We start from the raw sequence: 19,171 nt of genomic DNA, 5'->3' as shown, positions 1-19,171 counted from the left end.
TGGAGGTGTAAACAGGCAGAGGGGACACTGTTTCATATGTGGTGGGGTTGCAAAAAAATTAAGAATTTTTGGAATGTCAATCTCATTCAGGATAGTATACCCTGACCGGCAGCAGCTCTCCAGGGTTTCAGACTGCAAGTCTCTCCCAGTCCTACCTGGCGATGCTAGGGATTGAACCTGCGACCTTCTGCATGCCAAGCAGATGTTCTGCTACTGGGCTAAAGCCCAAGGGGTGGAGAGACAAATGGGTAGATAGCACAGTTGTGTTGCCTCCACAAACCAGCAAGAAGACCCTTGACAGCTTTCAGCAGAGGGTGTTGGTCTTGCCACTCCACCACCTTGCAGTTTCCTGCTCCTTCTCACAGATTCATCCTCATGCGCCTTCCTAATCTGTCTGTTTTGCTCAATCTAATCTTGCAACAAAGCTTGGTGTCTTCCCATCCCGTCCCATTTTCAATAATTTGCTCTGGTTGATTCTGGAACTTGGTCTCACTTCCTCTTAGAGGCTAAATCACATGTGACACAGACATCCTGGTGCAGTGTGTTTTTTATATATATAAATGAAAAGGTGGGGGGAGCTAAACATTTGATTGCACCTAAAGTGCTGGTGGGGGAAATGCTTAATACTTTCCTGGGAATTAAGAACATGGTGACATTAGGTTCTTTTGTAAGAACGTATGGATTTATGGGTGTTTTTGTTATTATTTTATCACTTTTGTTAATTTCTTGTGTGTGTTTGTTAACTAACTAACTAATAAGAAGCATATTTTTTAAAAGAACATGAAAAAATACATACATACATACATACATACATACATACTGATATCAATACCATAATAGGGTATGGATGCTACTATCTTCTAGCTCCCCTTCCCACTCAATATCTCTCTCATCCTCCTGGCTTTTACTCAGAAATCTACCTATCCATCCTGGCTCCAACACAGGGCTCAAAAGCTCACAGGTCACCCCAAAATATGTCACACTTACAAAATTCAGTAATAAGACAGTCCCTGCCCCATGGCAGACCCAGTACATTTTGTCATTTGAGGCAAAACAATAAACCACACGCACCCTGCCACCACCGCCTCCTCCTTCAGAGACCCACCCTGGTGCTGAAGGAGGAAAGGGAGAAAAAAGAGGTCAAATCTGCCGCCAGAGTTGCCTGCCTCTCTCATAAGCAGGCAGGCCCTGTTGGGATACTGCCAGGGAGACAAAGTCCATCATGGCCCCCAAGCCGCCTCCGGACGTCCATCAATCTCCCGTAGACACGCAGTATCATTCAATTAGCGACACAAGCTTCCAGAAATAGCTTGCCACATTCCAGAGCTCATGCACGCTCTATCAGCAGATAATGCACAGCGAAAGATGCACTCAGGAGAGCATTATTTACAAGTTTATTCAGCGTTGGTCAGAACAAAGAAAACATGACTGCCTGCTTCGGTGTCTCAGGCACAGAGAGAGAAACGAAAGCAATAGACAAAACATAAACTTCCTGTGAACAGGAAATACGCAGACTCTGACTCACAAAGCCTGCTCCCTTTTAAGGTAGAACGGAAATATCCTAACAGGCCCTGCCATGCCCTTTGACTTACAACCTACAACAGATGATGTACAGGAAAAAGGGATTGAGAAGGAGGAGCACACTGGAATATAACTGGACTTAGAATGTCTGTCCAAGGGCCCGTTCGGATGTTCCATAAAGGTCTCTTCCCTATTCATAGGTTGTGCTTCTTCTTACACAGTGAGAATATCCTCCAACATTTCACTCATGAAAACAGGGACATCATATTCAATAATATTAATAATAATATTTATACATTGCCCATCTGACTGGGTTGCCTCAGCCACTCTGGGCAGCTTCTGACATATATAAAAACATAATAAAACATTTAAAGAACTTCCCTATACAGAGCTGCCTTCAGATGTCTTCTGAAAGTTGCTTAGTTACTTATCTCCTTGGCTCGGGGATTGCATAACTCCATACCCTCCAACATTTCTGATGAAACTAGGGAAATTCTAAGGAAAAGATGACGCAACTTTGAGAAGAAGAAGAAGAAGAAGAGGAGTTTGGATTTGATATCCCGCCTTTCACTCCCTTTTAAGGAGTCTCAAAGCGGCTAACATTCTCCTTTCCCTTCCTCCCCCACAACAAACGCTCTGGGCAGCTCACAATAAAGTATTAAAAGCAATACAGCGTTAAATATTAAAAACTTCCCTGAACCTTCAGATGTCTTTTAGAGATAGAATAGCTACTTATTTCCTTCACATCTTGGCAGAAAGTGAGGAGGAAGTAAAGAACCTCTTAATGAGGGTGAAAGAGGAGAGTGCAAAATATGGTCTGAAGCTCAACATAAAAAAAAAACCAACTAAGATCATGGCCACTGGTCCCATCACCACCTGACAAATAGAAGGGGAAGAAATGGAGGCAGTGAGATATTTTACTTTCTTGGGCTCCATGATGACAGCAGTCACGAAATTAAAAGACGCCTGCCTCTTTGGAGAAAAGCAATGACAAACCTAGACAGCATCTTAAAAAGCAGAGACAACACCTTGCCAACAAAGGTCCGTATAGTTAAAGTAGTGATGTATGGAAGTGAGAGCTGGACCATAAATAAGGCTGATCGCTGAAGAATTATGCTTTTGAATTATGCTTTTGAATTATGGTGCTATAGGAGACTCTTGAGAGTCGCATGGACTGCAAGAAGATCAAACCTACCCATTCTTAAGGAAATCAGCCTAACAGTGCTCACTGGAAGGACAGATCGTGAAGCTGAGGCTCCAATACTTTGGCCACCTCATGAGAAGACTCACTGGAAAAGACCTTGATGTTGGGAAAGATTGAGGGCACAAGGAGAAGGGCACGACAGAGGACGAGATGGTTGGACAATGTTCTCGAAGCTACTAACATGAGTTTGACCAAACTGTGGTAGGCAGTGGAAGACAGGAGCGCCTGGCGTGCTCTGGTCCATGGGGTCACGAAGAGTCGGACACGACTAAACAACAACAAGGGAAAGCGTGACATTCCGTGATCACATCAGAAACCGTGACGGTTTGGTCCATGTCCTGATGATTATCAGTGTGTAACGCAGAGGTGGCACCAGTTAGGAGATTTGACTTGCAGCGATGTGGGCCAGAAGTAAAGCAGCAAGTTGGAGAGCAATTACTGATTTCTAATTAAATCCAAGGCTGAGGCTATGGGAGAAACAAGACCCCTTTGGCAGGTCAGTACTATGAACCCTCCATTGCAGGCTCAGGTTGTATATATGTGTAAATAAACCCTATATCATACAGACAGCAGAGACTCCGCTGTGCCTCATTCCAAAAGGAAACATAAACCCTGGGTCTGCGTCTGAAACCCCTGGAATCTTGCACCGCTTGGTTGTGTTATCTTATAGCTGCAAATGGCTTAGAAGCTGTTTTGGCACATTAGTGGTACATATAAAAATAAATACAATCTGATAGAGTGCAGCAGCAGGAGAGAAAAAAACAGCTCCCTGGAAAAAGGGGGTGGGAAGTTGACAAAAATAAGAGAAAAGACGAAATTGTGTTAATAGAAATGGAGAGTTGGAAGGACCCAAGGGTCATCTAGTCCAGGCTTCCTCAACTTCGGACCTCCACATGTTTTTGGCCTACAACTCCCATGATCCCTAGCTAGCAGGACCACTGGTCAGGGATGATGGGAACTGTAGTCTCAAAACATCTGGAGGGCCGAGTCGAGGAACCCTGATCTAGTCCAACACCCTGCAATGCAGGAATCTCAGCTAAAGCATCCATGACAGATCGAACCTGGATGTTGTAAATACAGTACAGTGTTTTGGCTGTATATGTTAAAAATGTTGAAACATAATGAAACATAATTGAAAAATAAATACATAAAACCTAATATTTAGGAATCAGTTATATGCTAAACTGTCCTCCTACTCTTACCGAGTTCGTCTTCATCCTATACAGTGGTACCTCAGGTTACATATGCTTCAGATTACATACACTTCAGGTTACAGACTCCACTAACCCAGATATAGTGCTTCAGGTTAAGAACTTTGCTTCAGGATGAGAACAGAAATCGGGCCCCAGCGGCGTGGCAGCAGCAGGAGGCCCCATTAGCTAAAGTGGTGCTTCACGTTAAGAACAGTGTCAGGTTAAGTACAGACCTCCGGAACGAATTGAGTGCTTAACCTGAGGTACCACTGTATTCTGATTCAGTTCTCTGAGTGCTATTGCTTATGTAGCCACAATGACGCCAGCCAAAGGGCGGCACTGAGATGCATTGCCAGAACTGGAGTAACCAGCTCGTTAAAGTACAAAAAAACCCCAACCTAAAAGTTCTAAATAAAACATGACACACCTTGCACTTTCTAACAAGCCTAGATAGGGAATGAGCATGTTCTGTACCCACGCAAATAATGCTGACAGGAAGAGACCCGTAAATCAAGTGGGAGGGATAAAAAATGGAGTAGCCGGGAAAGAAACACCCAGTTATATAAAAGGCTGCCGAGAAGGACTTTGCTTTCCTTGCTAGCTCAGCTTCTGGTACGACTTGAGCCTCGCGGTTATTTCTCCCCTCCTAGCGCAAGAAGCATTTGAAGCGCAATTTTTTAAAGAGTCGCACAGCGATTGCATTTGGTTCCGCCACCCCACCCCCACCCCGTCCCCGTCTCCACTTTCCATTGCCTACGAAAGAAAGCACGAGTTTGAACGATCACGAACTTCTGCCTTTCCCCTTTAAAAAACAACCAAAACAAAGAAACTTTCCCCGATTCACTTGCCGAGAAACTGCGGCTGCTACGCGAAGCAGCGCAAAGCGATCAGGAAATCCGGCCTGCAAGCACAGGGGTCGCTCCCCGGGAGCTTGCACATGTCTGACTCGCTTGCGTCTCTTTCTTCTTTCTCCGGGAAGCCATCGCCGGCCGGAAAGGGGGCGCGATTGCCATCTGGGTTTTGCTGCAGACCGGCTGGAGTGAGCGGGATCCGGGCCCGGAAAGCAGAAGCGAGCCGGCGGAACTTTCGGAGACGTTGGCGGTAAGAAAGGAGACGTGGGTGGGGGAAAGATGGGGGAGGGCGTTTTATGCTGCTTTCAGTCGTCTTTCGGGGTGGGGGTAGGGTAGCTCATGAAATCCGCATTTTTCTGTTTCCCGAGCGATTGGAAACAAGGACAAGGCTCCTTGCCTTTGGCTCTCGCTCTCTGAAACCTAAACAAGCATCGAAACAACAGGGGGAGTCTTGCGGCAGCGCCTTAAAGACATCACGGGATTTTGGGTACGCACCGTCGGATGCCTGGGTGAGCGGCAGCCTACCAGTCAGATTTATAGACAGGGGAACATCGAATGGCACTGGGAGGCAAGGTGATGGATTTCCAGAGCATAAGAAGTTCATTAAACAAGCATTTGCAGGAGTGGGTTGGTGATCCGCGGTCACCAAAGCTCAGCCACACCCTACGATCTGCCCTGCGCAGATAAGAGGAAACATCGGGACAAGGAGAGCCCCCGGAGGATGGACGGGGCTGCGCTGCAGTCTGTGGGTTTGTAGATTTGTAGGGCGACTGTCTAACCACGTGCAGTGCAGGATTCTCAACGGACGCCTCCATGACAGATGGCCACGTGGAGGGAGATAAGGAAGGGATGGCTCATCAGTGGAAGATGGGAAGTTGCTCAAAATGGTTAAGGGTCGGGATGAGTATGCAAATAGAGTTTGAAACTGAAAGTGTGTACAGTATATAGTACTGAGGTCAAGCTGCCTCTTAAAATGGTAAACAAACAAACAAACAAACAAACAAACAGTACAACATCCACACAAAACCTTTGGCAGTATTTCACAATATGGGGCTCTCTGAGTGGCAAAATGGATCTTCTCAATAATGGGCCTTCTCTATTTTGCACCCCCTCCGCTCGATTGGCACCCTGTGTGGGAGAACCGCCTACACCAACCTAAATCTGAACAAAACATTCCCCATCTTGGAAAGCATTTGCAGATACTGTGCTGTATTAGATTTCAGGATCTGAACTGCAGTGCAATGCTCCAGATGGTCAAGCTGTGCTGGCTCTATTTCTGCAGGAATAGTGTAGTGCAGGAATGGGGATCTGTTGGCCTCCAGGTGGTGGACTGCAACTCTCCTCAGCCCCAGCCAGCACGCCCAAGGGTCAGGGATGATGGGAGTAGTCCAATCACTTCTTGATGGACTCCAATGTCATCAGTCCCCTCCAGCAGGAAGTCACTATGCTGGCTACTTTTTCTTAGTTTGATGAGAAACACCTACCTATTTTAAAGTGTGCTGTCCTGCCTTCAGTTATTGCATGAGTCATTCCAGCACTTTAACTTGGCAGGGATGAAATCTTAGATGGTGTGGTGTGGAAAACAGTGCAAAGCTTTTGCTGCTGTCTAGTTTCCTCCATGCCCAAGGATCACATTTCCTCTCATGCCAGGGACAGATAATAGATTCAGATGTCATTCATTATAGTCCTAACAATGCAGTTGGTTCACGTTCTATAGCCTGTGCTTTGGGAAAAAGCTTAGCGTGACTCATTCTAAATTAACCACTTTGGATGCATGTGATGAAGCAAAGATTTGTTGCGGTTCATATCCAAGATTTACGGTTTGCCCCAGCTTGGCTTCACTTGTCTCTTCAAGTTAAAACATTATTGCTTTCTGTCCTCCATTATCTGCAGGCATTTCTGCACAGACTTGGAAGAAACTCATCTCTTTCTTTCTCTCAACCAAATTCACCCCACCCCATTTCCTTTAATATCTCCTTCTGTTCAATGCACCAAACAGAATTTTCTGCATATGACATACTTTGGTAGCAAGCGTTAGCCCTTTCCCTTTTATGAGCATCTTGTTCTTGCAGAGGTTACCAGGTCTTAGGGTTTGTCTGCATGCCACAAACTTGCAGATTTTTGCAGATCAAGTTGCTATTACAGGCACAGGAACAGGCAATGCTGACCTTTCTCTAGACACCTGGTAACCCATTACCTAAATTAATCAATCTCCTTTTATTTGTTTGAGAACAAGAACTCCATGCTCTTCTCTAGCTTACTAACAGTGGGCCTCCTGAACCAGAAGTCCCATAATATTCAACTTTTTATGTCATTTATTGCATTTGTATACAGTGGTACCTTGGTTTACAACCATAATCCGCTCCGGAGGTCCATTTGTAAACCAAAACAGGTTGTAGCCCAAGGCGCGCTTTCGCCAATGGGGCCTCCAAAAGAATTTTGTTTGTAATCCAAAAAAAAATGGGTTGTAATCCAAAAAAAGGTTGCAAACCTGGACACGCACTTCCGGGTTTGACGTGTTTGTAATCTTAACACGTATGCAAACCAAGACATATGCAAATCAAGGTACCACTGTACTGCCTTTCTCCCAAGGCAGTTAACAATTTAAAAATACTAAAACAAATAAATTATATAAAGTATAGAGTGACAGAGTCCTCTCAGACTGGCTGGGGCCAATGGGGCATGCTCCCTGGCCTGGTCTCCCTCACTTCTGAAGGTGGGAAAGGGCTGCTCTGAAAGTTCTCTTAGGATATTGGTTCTTATTAGGAGACAATGTTCTTTGCTTCCTGGCCTGGCCTTCCTGATTCCTCCTCTCCCCCACCTGCACCCCCAATCACAGACTCACTTTGAGGGCAGAACTGGATAGTGAACTTCAAACAACAGCCTTTTCGTGTGTGTGAAAGTTGATCAGGCCTGAAATATACAGGGCAGGATCTTTCCTTTGCAAAAGGGAATGCGTAGATACCAGGGTAAAAAACTATGCCACATATGAAAATTAAAAACTTAATTTGCTAAACTAATGTTACTGCAAGGGCATATTCAACTTAATGAAGAGTCACCCTGGAAATGGGGAGTAGAAATTGGAGTGAAATAATTAGCCTGCCTTGGCAGACTAGTCGTTAATTCACACCCACACACCAAGGACTCATGCTAAGGATTCTGTAACAAGCACAAATAGAAAAAAGGTGAGTGCTGGAGACACATGTTGCTTCTTTAGATTTTGCTCTTCTGCCAGTTGAAATCCTTTTTTCAGACTTCAGTGAATCTTCTTGGTCTTCTCTTTGTGGGATAACCAGCCTCATATAACCTGTTGGTTGAGTCTCATTATTGCATGAAGGGGTTAATACCATAGAGCAGGCATAGGCAAACTCCGGCCCTCCAGATGTTTGGGACTACAATTCCCACCATCCCTAGCTAATAGGACTAGTGGTCAGGGATGATGGGAATTGTAGTCCTAAACATCTGGAGGGCTGGAGTTTGCCTATGCCTGCCATAGAGTAAGCTGTCCTACCAGGCACTCTCCTTATCTTGGGAGGAAATAGGTAATCAAGCCTATGTTCCCCGCAGTCTACCTAAGAAGTTCAATGTGTGAAGAGGTTTGAACCGGTTGCTCCAGCTTAGACCACATGGCTCCTGCCAGCCTCTCTTGAGTTCCTATACCAATAATTTAGGAACCTACCCTGCTTTGTAGCTAAGCCAAGGTTTACTGCCTGTGCAATTTTGTGAAGCACATGAATATGGCCTTTGAAGCATTGGTAAGCAAACAATTTTTAAACTTACAAAACATGTGGTATTTTTTGTATGCTGAGGGAAGAGGGAAACTTTAGAAAGAAACTTACCATATTTTCAAAACTAGGCATCTGCTGTGTATCTTTTTCCAGGGGTTTCATCACTTGAAAAGAAAGCACTGGGTCATTTTCCATTTTGGAAAATGTTCCACTTTACATCACAGCTTGAAAGGGGGTAGGGTGGGGAAGCATTTCTGTGATATTCTGTCCTATCAGTGCACATCACATGTTCAGAGTAATATAAGAAAAGAAAAAGAGGTCCTATCCCCAGGGAGCTTACAGTCTAACTTCTAACTGTGGGAGACAGCAGGAGAAGGGAATGGAGAGGAAAGAATAAAGGGATGAGTGCAGTTATGCAGATTCAAGTTTTATTAAGGAATGTATATGCTGCCTTTGGGGGGGGGGAGCTCTCTAAAGGCAGCTTACAAAACATAATGAAAACAATATAAAACAACTTTTAAAAAATGCATATTAAAAAATCAATTAGGAAGCTAAAACAGCTGCAGTTTAAAAACTAGCACAACACTTTTTAGTAAAATGCAAATTGAAACCAAAACAGTTTAAAAGTCCTTTTTAAGAGCTAGCGAAAGTGGGGGCCCACCATGCACAATTCCTTCAATAGAGAGTTCCAGAGATACGGGGCCAGAACTGAAAAAGTTCTTTCCAGTCTGCTGGAACTTGATGGGAGGCCTCTGAGGCTGCTGCTCCTAAGGCCCAGGCAAATTGATTCAACCAGCAAAGAGAACTGCAAACAAGTCTCCAACAATGAGGAGGATAAATAAACAGAAGCAAAAGCTAACATGTGTTGCCGCCCTCCAGACTTCTTGTCAAAGAAGCACACGAAGAAGGGCCTCAGATGATGATCGCAGGGTCTGGGTCGGTTCATATTCAGCGAGAAATGATCCTTGAGTTATTGCGGTCCTGAGCCATTTAAGGCTTTATAGGGTCAAAACCAGCACTTTGAATTGGGCCCATAAATTAATTGGCAGCCAAGCAGTCAGGCCAAGATTGGCATTATATGCTCAAGGATCTTCTTGCCCTAGTGAGCAACTTGGCCACTGAATTCTGCACCAGCTGAAGTTTCCAAACTGTCTTCAGAGGCCGCCCCACATGTAATGCATTGTAGTAATCTAACATAGAGATTACCAGAGTGTAGAGGAAGTTAGGCTATCCATGTCCAGACAGGGGCATGGCTGGACCACCAGCCAAAGCTGATGGAAGGCATTCTGTGCCACTGAGGACACCTGAGCCTCAACCAACAGCATTGGATCCAAATAAACCCCCAAGCTGTGTACCCATCAAGGGCAGGAAGAACCACTGCAAATAAAAAAAACTGTGATTCCCCCCCCCCCTGCATCAAGAGTGCTCCCACCACTGGTTTGTTAAGCCATGCACACACGATATTAGCCACAGTCTACAACTATCCTGCATTTTCTTGAGAAAGACTGCTTTTTGAGGTATTTCCCTTCAAAACAGCTTTGCTCTGATTTGAGAACAGAAGCCACATGTGAATGTGGAGAGAACTACCTTACTGTTTTAAGTTGGTAATGTGTGCGCAGCTGTAGCTAAAAACAAGTTGAATCGGCAACAAAATGTTGCAGTGTGGAGTGCTTCACTCCCTGTACGCCATTCCTCCCATATCTAGTTGTGCATCTCCCCACATACACACACCTGCAAAAAGCAGTGTTTTGTGACCCTCAGCATGCTCAGTCCTCAGTGGGGCATTTTTGGGGTTTCCCCTTAAAGGGTTTTTGTTTTGGTCACCCTAACCCTTCTTTGTACAGTGGTACCTCAGGTTACATACGCTTCAGGTTACAGACTCCGCTAACCCGGAAGTAGTACCTCAGGTTAAGAACTTTGCTTCAGGATGAGAACAGAAATCGTGCGGTGGCGGTGAGAGGCCCCATTAGCTAAAGTGGTACCTCAGGTTAAGAACAGTTTCAGGTTAAGAACACACCTCCGGAACGAATTAAGTTCTTAACCCAAGGTACCACTGTACTCCCCAACCCTTCTTTTGCACCGCCTAACCCTTCTTTTGTACTCCCTAACCCTTCTTTCGTATTCCTACAAACCTGCTAATGTTTCCCTTAGGGGATGTTCATTTGCCTACATAAGCACTAGCACTGAAAGCCTGAACATCAGGGAGGGAATGGTTGACTCAAGAACCTTGTAAAACAACTCTCTGATTTTAGAACTGCTGCTGCTTCCCTACAGTTTAGTGTAACTTCAGCAGAGGGCAGCAAATTCCTTCTTCTGAAAGTAGGCAGTGGTGGTGGTTGTTTTACTTTCTGAGAGAGGCATAGGATGTGAAGCGTGAATGCCTGCAAACTGATTGCCAAATAATATTCATGTTTTTCAAAAAAAGAGAGAGTAGAAAGTGGGGGTTGTAGATGGTTGATGGAGAAGCCTGGGTGAGAGACAGAGAAATGTCATTCTCCCGGGGTGAGAAGCTGCGAGGAGAAAGGAAAGATCCCAGGTGAGAGTTGGGATGAGTGACTTTAGTCTGCGGGTGTTAAGGGCTAAGAATTATTTTTTAAGAGAGGACTCCATATCCTGCTTATTCTGTTCGTATTTTTTGTAGCTGCTATTTTATTGTACAGTGGTACCTCGGGTTACATACGCTTCAGGTTACAGACTCCGCTAACCCAGAAATATTACCTTGGGTTAAGAACTTTGCTTCAGGATGAGAACAGAAATCATGCTCTGGCAGCGCAGCAGCAGCAGGAGGCCCCATTAGCTAAAGTGGTGCTTCAGGTTAAGAACAGTTTCAGGTTAAAAACGGACCTCCGGAACGAATTAAATACTTAACCCGAGGTACCACTGTATTCTGAAAAACTTTAATAAAAACCTCATGCCTGAAAGAGAGATCGAGGTGAAAATTTTGATTGAAAGCTGAAAATTTTGAATTGGAGGTGGGCAGAAAGACAGAGAACGTTCCACTAAAACAACTATAAATTTGCTCTCTGCTTGACTTTGTCCCATCTTTGATTTGTACACCACATTGTAAATTTAAAATGCCACTCTGTATTCATTTACTTCAGATTTTCCCCAGTTAAATGCCTTTAATACGTGGTATGGAATTCAGTGGGGTTATAACCATTTTAAGATTGTAGATGTGGAAGGTTCCCCCCCCCCGATGAATTTTCACCGCCCATCATTCCCTTGTTCTTCAAGTATGATTGTAGATGACTGGAACAAAGGACCAGTGAAACATTGATCCCAGCGCAGTATTGCAACCGGCCACAAAGACTGTTCACATGTTCCATTCGCCAGCAGTAGCATCTGTTCACTTAGTAATGTTTGTGTACTAATCCCACAGCTCTGTAAAGCAGATTATACACAGGAACATAGGAGGCTGCTTTAATGTGAGTCAGGCAGTTTGCCCATCTAGATCGGTGTTTCCCAGACTTGGGTCTTCAGCTGTTTTTGGACTACAGTTCCCATCATCCCTGGTCCTGCTAGCTAGGGATGATGGGAGTTGTTGTCCAAAAAACAGCTGGAGACCCAAGTTTGGGAAACCCCGATCTAGATCAAGGCTGCTCGCGCCAGGGATGAGGAACATGTGGCCCTCCAGACGTTGCCATACCACAACTCCTTTCATCCCTGCCATTTATTATTACTACTACGACTAATAATAATAATAATAATATAATGCCCTATACCCGGAGGTCTCAGGGCAGTTCACAGAATAAAATCAAAATATAAAACCACAAAATACACAATCAAAATAAAAACAACAACCCAATACCCCCTCCCAACCCCCACATTTTAAAAGGGCATAGGATGTCAGGACGAATTTCAGTTTCTTAGGTCAAGACTAGCTCAGTTAGTTAGAGCATGATGCTAATAATGCCAAGGTTGCCGGTTCGATCCTTGTATGTGACAGCTACATATTCCTGCATTGCAGGGGGTTTTTTTACTATCTAATCCTCCCAGTTCTACAAATCTGTGATCCTATGACTAGATGTTACGGAGTCGTTGCAGCTCCGTAGTTTTCATCTCTTCCCCTTGTTGTTTCGCATTGCTAGATTATAGCACATTGTGTCATGAAGCCGTCCCAACGCTGTCTCCTGTTACTGGCTGTTGGTGGTTGGACAGAGAAATACACAGTGTATAATGATGCCATTTTGTGCCTTGTGCATGAAACTAGGCATTCAGAGAAAAGAAGGGAAGAGAGAGAGAGAGATAGTAGAGCTGTAGTCAAGGCGGTGAGAGTTTTCGGAGACTCCTGTTCCCTTCACACAGCTACACTTTCCCTCTTCTTGGAGTCAAGGCACTAATTCCTTGTTAGAGGTTGAGCAACCAGTGAGTGCCCCCTTCAGTTTCTCAAGACATCCCTAAATACATTGAAACCTTGAATTTGCAAGAAATCCTTTTCATCCCTGCTCCACTGCACATGCTAAGCAGTGAACAACATATTTAGTTCTGCTTTCTGCATTTATTTGTCTCTGTGGTGTATCTCAGCTAATAAGAGTTCCCTCTAGTGGCCAAAGGAGGGGAGGGGAGGAATCTTCTTGGTCTCACAGACTTAAGTGCTAATTATCTCACGTAAAAATTGTGTGTGTGTTTTTATGGAAAAGCATTTGAACTACTGTTTTTTTTTTTTTTAAAAGGAATTAGCACTTTTGTCCCAATAAGCATCAGCTCCAATGAGTTAACACTTTTGAAATGGGAAATAAGGCACGCAGACCCAGACAAAAACCCATATTGTGCGAAATGAGTTGAAGGGGAGCTTTATTTCACAAGGGCTGTCACATGTTAGACAGAACAAGCTTGTTTTCTCCTGCTCAGGAGGGTAGGACTTGAACCAATGACTTCAAGTTACAAGAAAGGAGATTCCGACTAAATATTCGGAAAAAAACTTTCTGACAGCAAGAGCTGTTTGACAGTGGGTTGTGGACTCTCCTTCCTTGGAAGTTTTTAAGCAGAGGTTGGATGGTCATCTGTCATGGATGCTTTAGCTGAGATTTCTGCATTGCAGGAGGTTGGACTAGATGACCCTTGGGTCCCTTCCAGCTCTTAAGATTCTATTTTGATCTGCAGGGCAGCGAACATCAAAGTTTTAAAACAATACAATTGAAAATGAAATAAAAGCATATCTCAAACATTTAAAGACAATTAGAAGTGTTTAGCATATCCAAAAACCATCATGCACTCTCACTAATTCCAAGGCTGCTGTGGCCAGTACAGTGGTACCTCAGGTTAAGAACTTAATTCGTTCCGGAGGTCTGTTCTTAACCTGAAACTGTTCTTAACCTGAGGTGCCACTTTAGCTAATGGGGCCTCCTGCTGCCGCCGCACAATTTCTGTTCTCATCCTCAGGTAAAGTTCTTAACCCAAGGTACTACTTCGGGTTAGCGGAGTCTGTAACCTGAAGCGTCTGTAACCTTAAGCGTCTGCAACCCAAGGTACCACTGTATATTTCAGCCATCAAAGGCCTGGGTAATTAAATTTTAAAACAGGAATGTTTTAACATTTCTCCTGAAAGTCAATAAAGACGGAGACATCATATGCTCAGTCACTGTAGATACATTTATAGTCCCAGAATGTTGTTATTGAATCTTGAGATGATGTATGCATTTGTTTTATGTGCAGCGGGATAAATGTGCTTATGCCGCACCTCACCACTTACATGGACCACACTCATCAAAAGACATGTGAACTTGCTCAAGTTGCAATTTTTGTGCATTCCTAATAAGCCATAAAACAAATGGAGAGCAACTGTTTTCCTTTGATAGCATCACTTCTGGTATGAAGGTTCAGGTATACAGAATGCGAACGCCTGTGTTCTCCACATAGTAATTTTCTTCTTCACTGGTTTTTCTTTTTCAGCAAAGTGTTTATTGCCCAGCTCTTCTCTCCATAGCTCAACAATCCTTTGGAAACGCAATCGAAAACTCCCGCTTCTCTTTCTTCAGATTCAAGGACCGATGCCTTTGCTATCCTTGAGAAAAGTTTTTTTTGGTCTGTCCCTTGCCTCAGTCATATTCACAGCATGGTACATGGTCGTCCCCTCCAACAATGTGGCGGAATATAACAACTGGATGTACTTCTATGACTACGAGCCCATCCATAAGCAGGACTTCCTCTTCACGCTACGCGAGCGATCGAAATGTGAAGACAACAATCCGTTCCTCATCATCTTGGTGACGTCACAGCCTACGGATGTGCGGGTAAGGCAGGCCATTCGAGTAACCTGGGGGTCTCAAAGATCCTGGTGGGGGAACCAGGTGTTGACACTGTTTCTGTTGGGCAAAGGAGCAGAAAGCGACGACTTCGCAAGCTTATCTATAGAAGATGAAAGCATTCTTTATGGTGACATCATCCAACAAGACTTCCTTGACACTTACAGCAACCTTTCCTTGAAAACCATCATGGCTTTCAGATGGGTGACGGAGTTTTGTTCCAGTGCTAAATACGTTATGAAGGCAGATTCAGACGTTTTCATCAACACGGGCAACTTAGTGAAATTCCTTCTGAATTTGAATGCCTCGGAAAACTTCATTACCGGCTACCCTTTAGTGAATACCTTCTCTTACAGAGGATTTTATAAGAAAACCTATATTTCTTACACGGAATATCCCTTTAGGAGGTATCCTCCATACCTCAGTGGACTTGGTTATGTCTTCGACACCAGACTGGCTGCAAAGGTTTATAAAATGATGGGTCATGTTAAGCCTATTAAGTTTGAAGATGTCTATGTTGGGATCTGTTTAAATATACTTGGTGTGAACATCTCCATTGCAGAAGATAAAGAACTCTTCTACTTGTACAGAATCGGCTTTGATGTTTGCAAGTTCAAGCACTTGATTGCCGTACACGGTGTATCGCCCCAGGAAATGGTTTCCTTCTGGCAGGAAATAACAAGAGAGACTTCACTTCTGTGCCAGTGATTCCATCCTGTTTTAAAACCCTGTTACTTTAAGCCTGTTTGCTCCCCAGCAGAGCAGGGGTGGGCAGATTTTAGGCTGTGTGTCCCTCCCCCCCCCCCCCCGAACCAAGAACTACTGTCAAGAGCCAGGAACAAAATCTGTAAGCACCTTCCAAGTCTACAAAATGTCTTTTCCCAAATGTGGTTCTCCAGCTGTTTGTTGGACTACAACTCCCATCATCCCCAGTCACTGGTCCTTGCTAGCTAGGGATGATGGGAGTTGTAGTCCAACAACAGCTGGAGACCCAAGTTTGGGAAACGCTGCTTTTAGAGGTTGAGGTGTTTGATGCTCTCGCAGCTTCTGCAGTTTATACGACATAAATTTGTGAGGACTTTTGTGAAGCTAGGAAATGATTATAAGGAAAGTCTTATGCACCAGTGGACATGCACATATCGGACACTCAGCAGGGCCCATTATAGTTGCAATGTTCTGACCTTATGCTTCTGCTTCTAGCCACTGTTAGAAGGGGGAGGCAGGACATTTGGGTGATTCAGCAGGAGTGTCCTTTGCACAGCTTCTCCCAACCTGGTGCGCTCTAGAGGTTGTTGCGCTCATAGCTCGAACCATCTGTGCCCACCGGCCATGCTGGCTATGGCTGATGGGAGTCCAAAACATTTGAAGGTCACTTTCAGAAATGTAAGTATTAGTTGAGTAGTTGTGCTTAGTGCAATACAGACAGGGGCCTGCTTTGTGCACCACAATAAGCCAGAGCAGGGCATACCATGACTCCATGAACATGCTGGTTGCCAGTGAGGAAGTCACACTCATTTCCCTCCTCCCTGGACTTCTTAGCTCACCGCAGGACGTGCTTTGGCTCAGCGTGTCATCCAAACCAGGGATCATGGTTAAGGTGTTTCAGTCGTGACCTGTAACCATAGATGGTTGTTAAGGAGGGAGGAACCTAACCAGGTTCAGGCAACATGCTAAGCCAATCCATGGCTCCACTGCCATTTTGCGCTGTCCTAAAAAGCACAGGGAGGAACAAAAATGCCTATGGCCTCCTCCTCGCGAGCCATTGTTTTGGTGCTAAACCATGGTTTGAACTGGGTGCGTGGTCAATGTGATAGCCTGTTACCACATAATGAAAGATACGCTTTCTGCAAATGGGTTTGTGCATTCTGTTCCTCCTTCTTTAAATCAATTTAGGGGAGGTATGTATTACAGCTCCGGAGAATCGAAAAGCACTGAAATATAACAGTGGCTAGATAGTTATCCACTGCCGGTCATATCTTGACATATCTAAACCTCTTGTTTAGGTTTACTGCAGTATTTTTTTATTTTAATAAGTTTTTACTGGTGGTCTGATAGCTTTCAAATCACGGAACTTCCATCCATGGGAAACTCACTTGATTCCCTCATTAAAGGGAACCTCAGACAATAGGTCAATACTCAGAGGCGTACCTAGGCATTGGAGAGACTGACTCTCGCTGGTGAAACTTCCCGTCCTTCTCACATCACAGCACAAAGGTGTGCGTCCCGTCCCCCCCTTACCCTTATTCCAGACGCTTTTTGAGACAAGTAGAATGGAGTGATTTCTAATGTGGCAATTGTGGTAACGTGATTGGGGGCGCATGCCGATACAGCTTCTTGCCCAGGGATCCTAGGGATGCCATTGTCGACGCTCCACTCCTTCAAGGCACATTTGGGATAAGATTCATTTATTTCTATAATTTACACACTGCCTTTCTGCTCTTAATCTGCACAAGCATCTAAAATGCAAAACAGCACAGTAGCCGAACCATTGCCATTCCTTTGAGAGCAGCAGCGATTTAGAAATGCACTGAGAGCCAGAACTAAATAAGTAAATGCCCACTGAACCATTCCGGAATCCTCTGCTCAATCTGGAAAAAGGTTGTTCCTCCTGTGTGTGTGTTTTGGTAAAACACTTATAGATATCCAACTACGGTGTGGTCCAAAACTCTTCCCAAGCTGCAAACCAGCGGCTTCAAATGTCATGTGATAGGTCATTTAGCTGTTCTTAGGGTTATGTTTTGTTTTCTGTAGTTCTTATAATGTTGCTGCTGTATTGTTTTCATATAATATTAGTACTTCGTGAATTTTGAATAACGGGAAAGTGGAATAAAAATGAATGTTGGCTCTGCCCTTGCCTCCGGTCATGGGGGGTGGGTCGCTTCAGAACTCCAACTGGTCTTACATTCTGAGGAGATCCCAAATGGGCGGGATCATACACAAAGAGGTCGATTAATCACCTTTTATAACTGGACACCAGTCTGTTTTGGTTTTGCATACAATTTTCTCTCCTGTCTTTTCTCCCCTCTTACTCTTTCCCAGTCACTTGTGTGTCTCCCTGCTCCCCAGTGGTTTCCTCTCGCCTCCCTTTCTATAGATCCCTGCCTTTTCATCTCTCCCGCTTTCCTGCTCACCTCTAGGACTAACAGCTCCCGCTCCTGCTATCCCATTGCACCCTTTCTGACACAGCACCCACTCCCTTTGTAGCTTGCTTCATCTCTCGACTTCCATCTCTCTTCTTGCGCCCAAACCATCCCGGTTCCTTTGCCTCCTCTGTGTTATTCCTCTGTCACTCCTGTCCTCCCGCAACCCACCGCCTTGCAAGGACCTGGCTCAGATACTTTTAACCATGGCATCCTTTGGCTGTTGGCTGTTCCCACCCACCAGGATCCCCTCGCAATCTGTATGCAAATAAACACATTAATTAAGATGTTCTTGGTTTTATTTTTACCTTTGGAGCGATATTTATTAGTGTTAGGACTTGGTATAAATTTATGTGGCTCGTGACCTCTCCTGGAAAGTTTCCCCAGGAAGAATGCAGTCCTTCGAGCTGAAAAAGGTTCCTCATCGTTGCCTCAGCGATTCCACTTACAACTCTTAAAACCAATTGTCTGTCCTTAGCGGCATTAGCTTAGGATGCTGTTCTTTTTTTGAAGGGACAGGGAACTCCTCCAACTTAATGTCACTTCAGAAAAAAGCGCATGGCCGTAGCTCATGACTAGTGGGAACTGCAACATAATCTTGCAGTGGATTCGCTGGAGAAGTTCTCCACCGCACACCCCAAGTTTGTGCATGTTGTCTCCTTGGACCTTTCCGCCGATTCCCTTGGTTATGTGCTGGCTCATTCGCCAACCGCCTTTCTCTCCTGTGCACCCCATCCTTTGTGTGGGGGGCAGTGCATACCAACTGTTGCTTTCCTTATTTCCCTCCTCACCTCCTGTTTCCCACCATCCCTGGGCTGTGCGAGAATAATCCACACACACCTTTCAGAGCTATTGCCTAGCTAAGGCTGAGGTAACTTCCCTTCTGTTTTCTGTGTGTGTGTTCATGTGTGTTATTTGTGTGTTTCCTTGCTCTCTCCACCAGGCAAATGTGTATGCTGTGTCTTGTGTTTTTTGGAAGGGATGGCTCATTCCACTTTATGGAGCCAAGTTTTAGAAGTGTATTCTCCATGGGGTGCTCAGTTTTGCTGACAAACTGGAATGGCCAGGATAGGGGATCAATCCAGTTTGCTGCTGGAGGGAATGACGATTCCTGGTGTGGGCTGTTTGCTTTCCTGATGCAGAACTCAAGCAGGGATCGTAATCGTTTATTCCTGCATAGGACGAGGGCGTGTGTGTATCAAAAGAAACAGCAAGACACCATAACCCAAAAGAGAAAAGAGGCTTGTTATTTATTTAAATATGCTCCTTTTATAGCCTTTATTTTTTAT

General features: G+C 44.6%; 1 protein-coding gene across 7 annotated transcripts in view; it reads left to right on the top strand.

The window, feature by feature from the left end:
• B3GALNT1 (beta-1,3-N-acetylgalactosaminyltransferase 1 (Globoside blood group)) overlaps window positions 1-19,171 on the top strand; it is a 62,519-nt gene that overhangs the window by 12,347 nt on the left and 31,001 nt on the right. Inside the window, exons 1-3 of one of the 7 annotated variants that reach the window (XM_081008222.1) lie at window positions 4,893-5,019; window positions 8,337-8,524; window positions 14,390-17,590. The exons of 2 other annotated variants lie outside the window; for them this stretch is intronic. In XM_081008222.1, the coding sequence (XP_080864348.1) occupies window positions 14,488-15,450 (963 nt within the window). In that variant the 5' untranslated portion in view covers window positions 4,893-5,019; window positions 8,337-8,524; window positions 14,390-14,487 and the 3' untranslated portion in view covers window positions 15,451-17,590. Of the gene's footprint in view, window positions 1-4,468; window positions 5,519-8,336; window positions 8,525-14,389; window positions 17,591-19,171 lie in introns of those variants that run through there. 4 more of the 7 variants (XM_081008219.1, XM_081008220.1, XM_081008221.1 and 1 more) reach the window with 4 other exon arrangements.

The sequence above is a fragment of the Podarcis pityusensis genome, assembly GCF_964106645.2.
Source record: "Podarcis pityusensis genome assembly, chromosome: 5".
NCBI classification, from domain to species: domain Eukaryota; kingdom Metazoa; phylum Chordata; class Lepidosauria; order Squamata; family Lacertidae; genus Podarcis; species Podarcis pityusensis.
The sequence above is the reverse complement of the archived record's forward strand: the minus strand, read 5'-3'. Positions and strand labels throughout refer to the sequence as shown.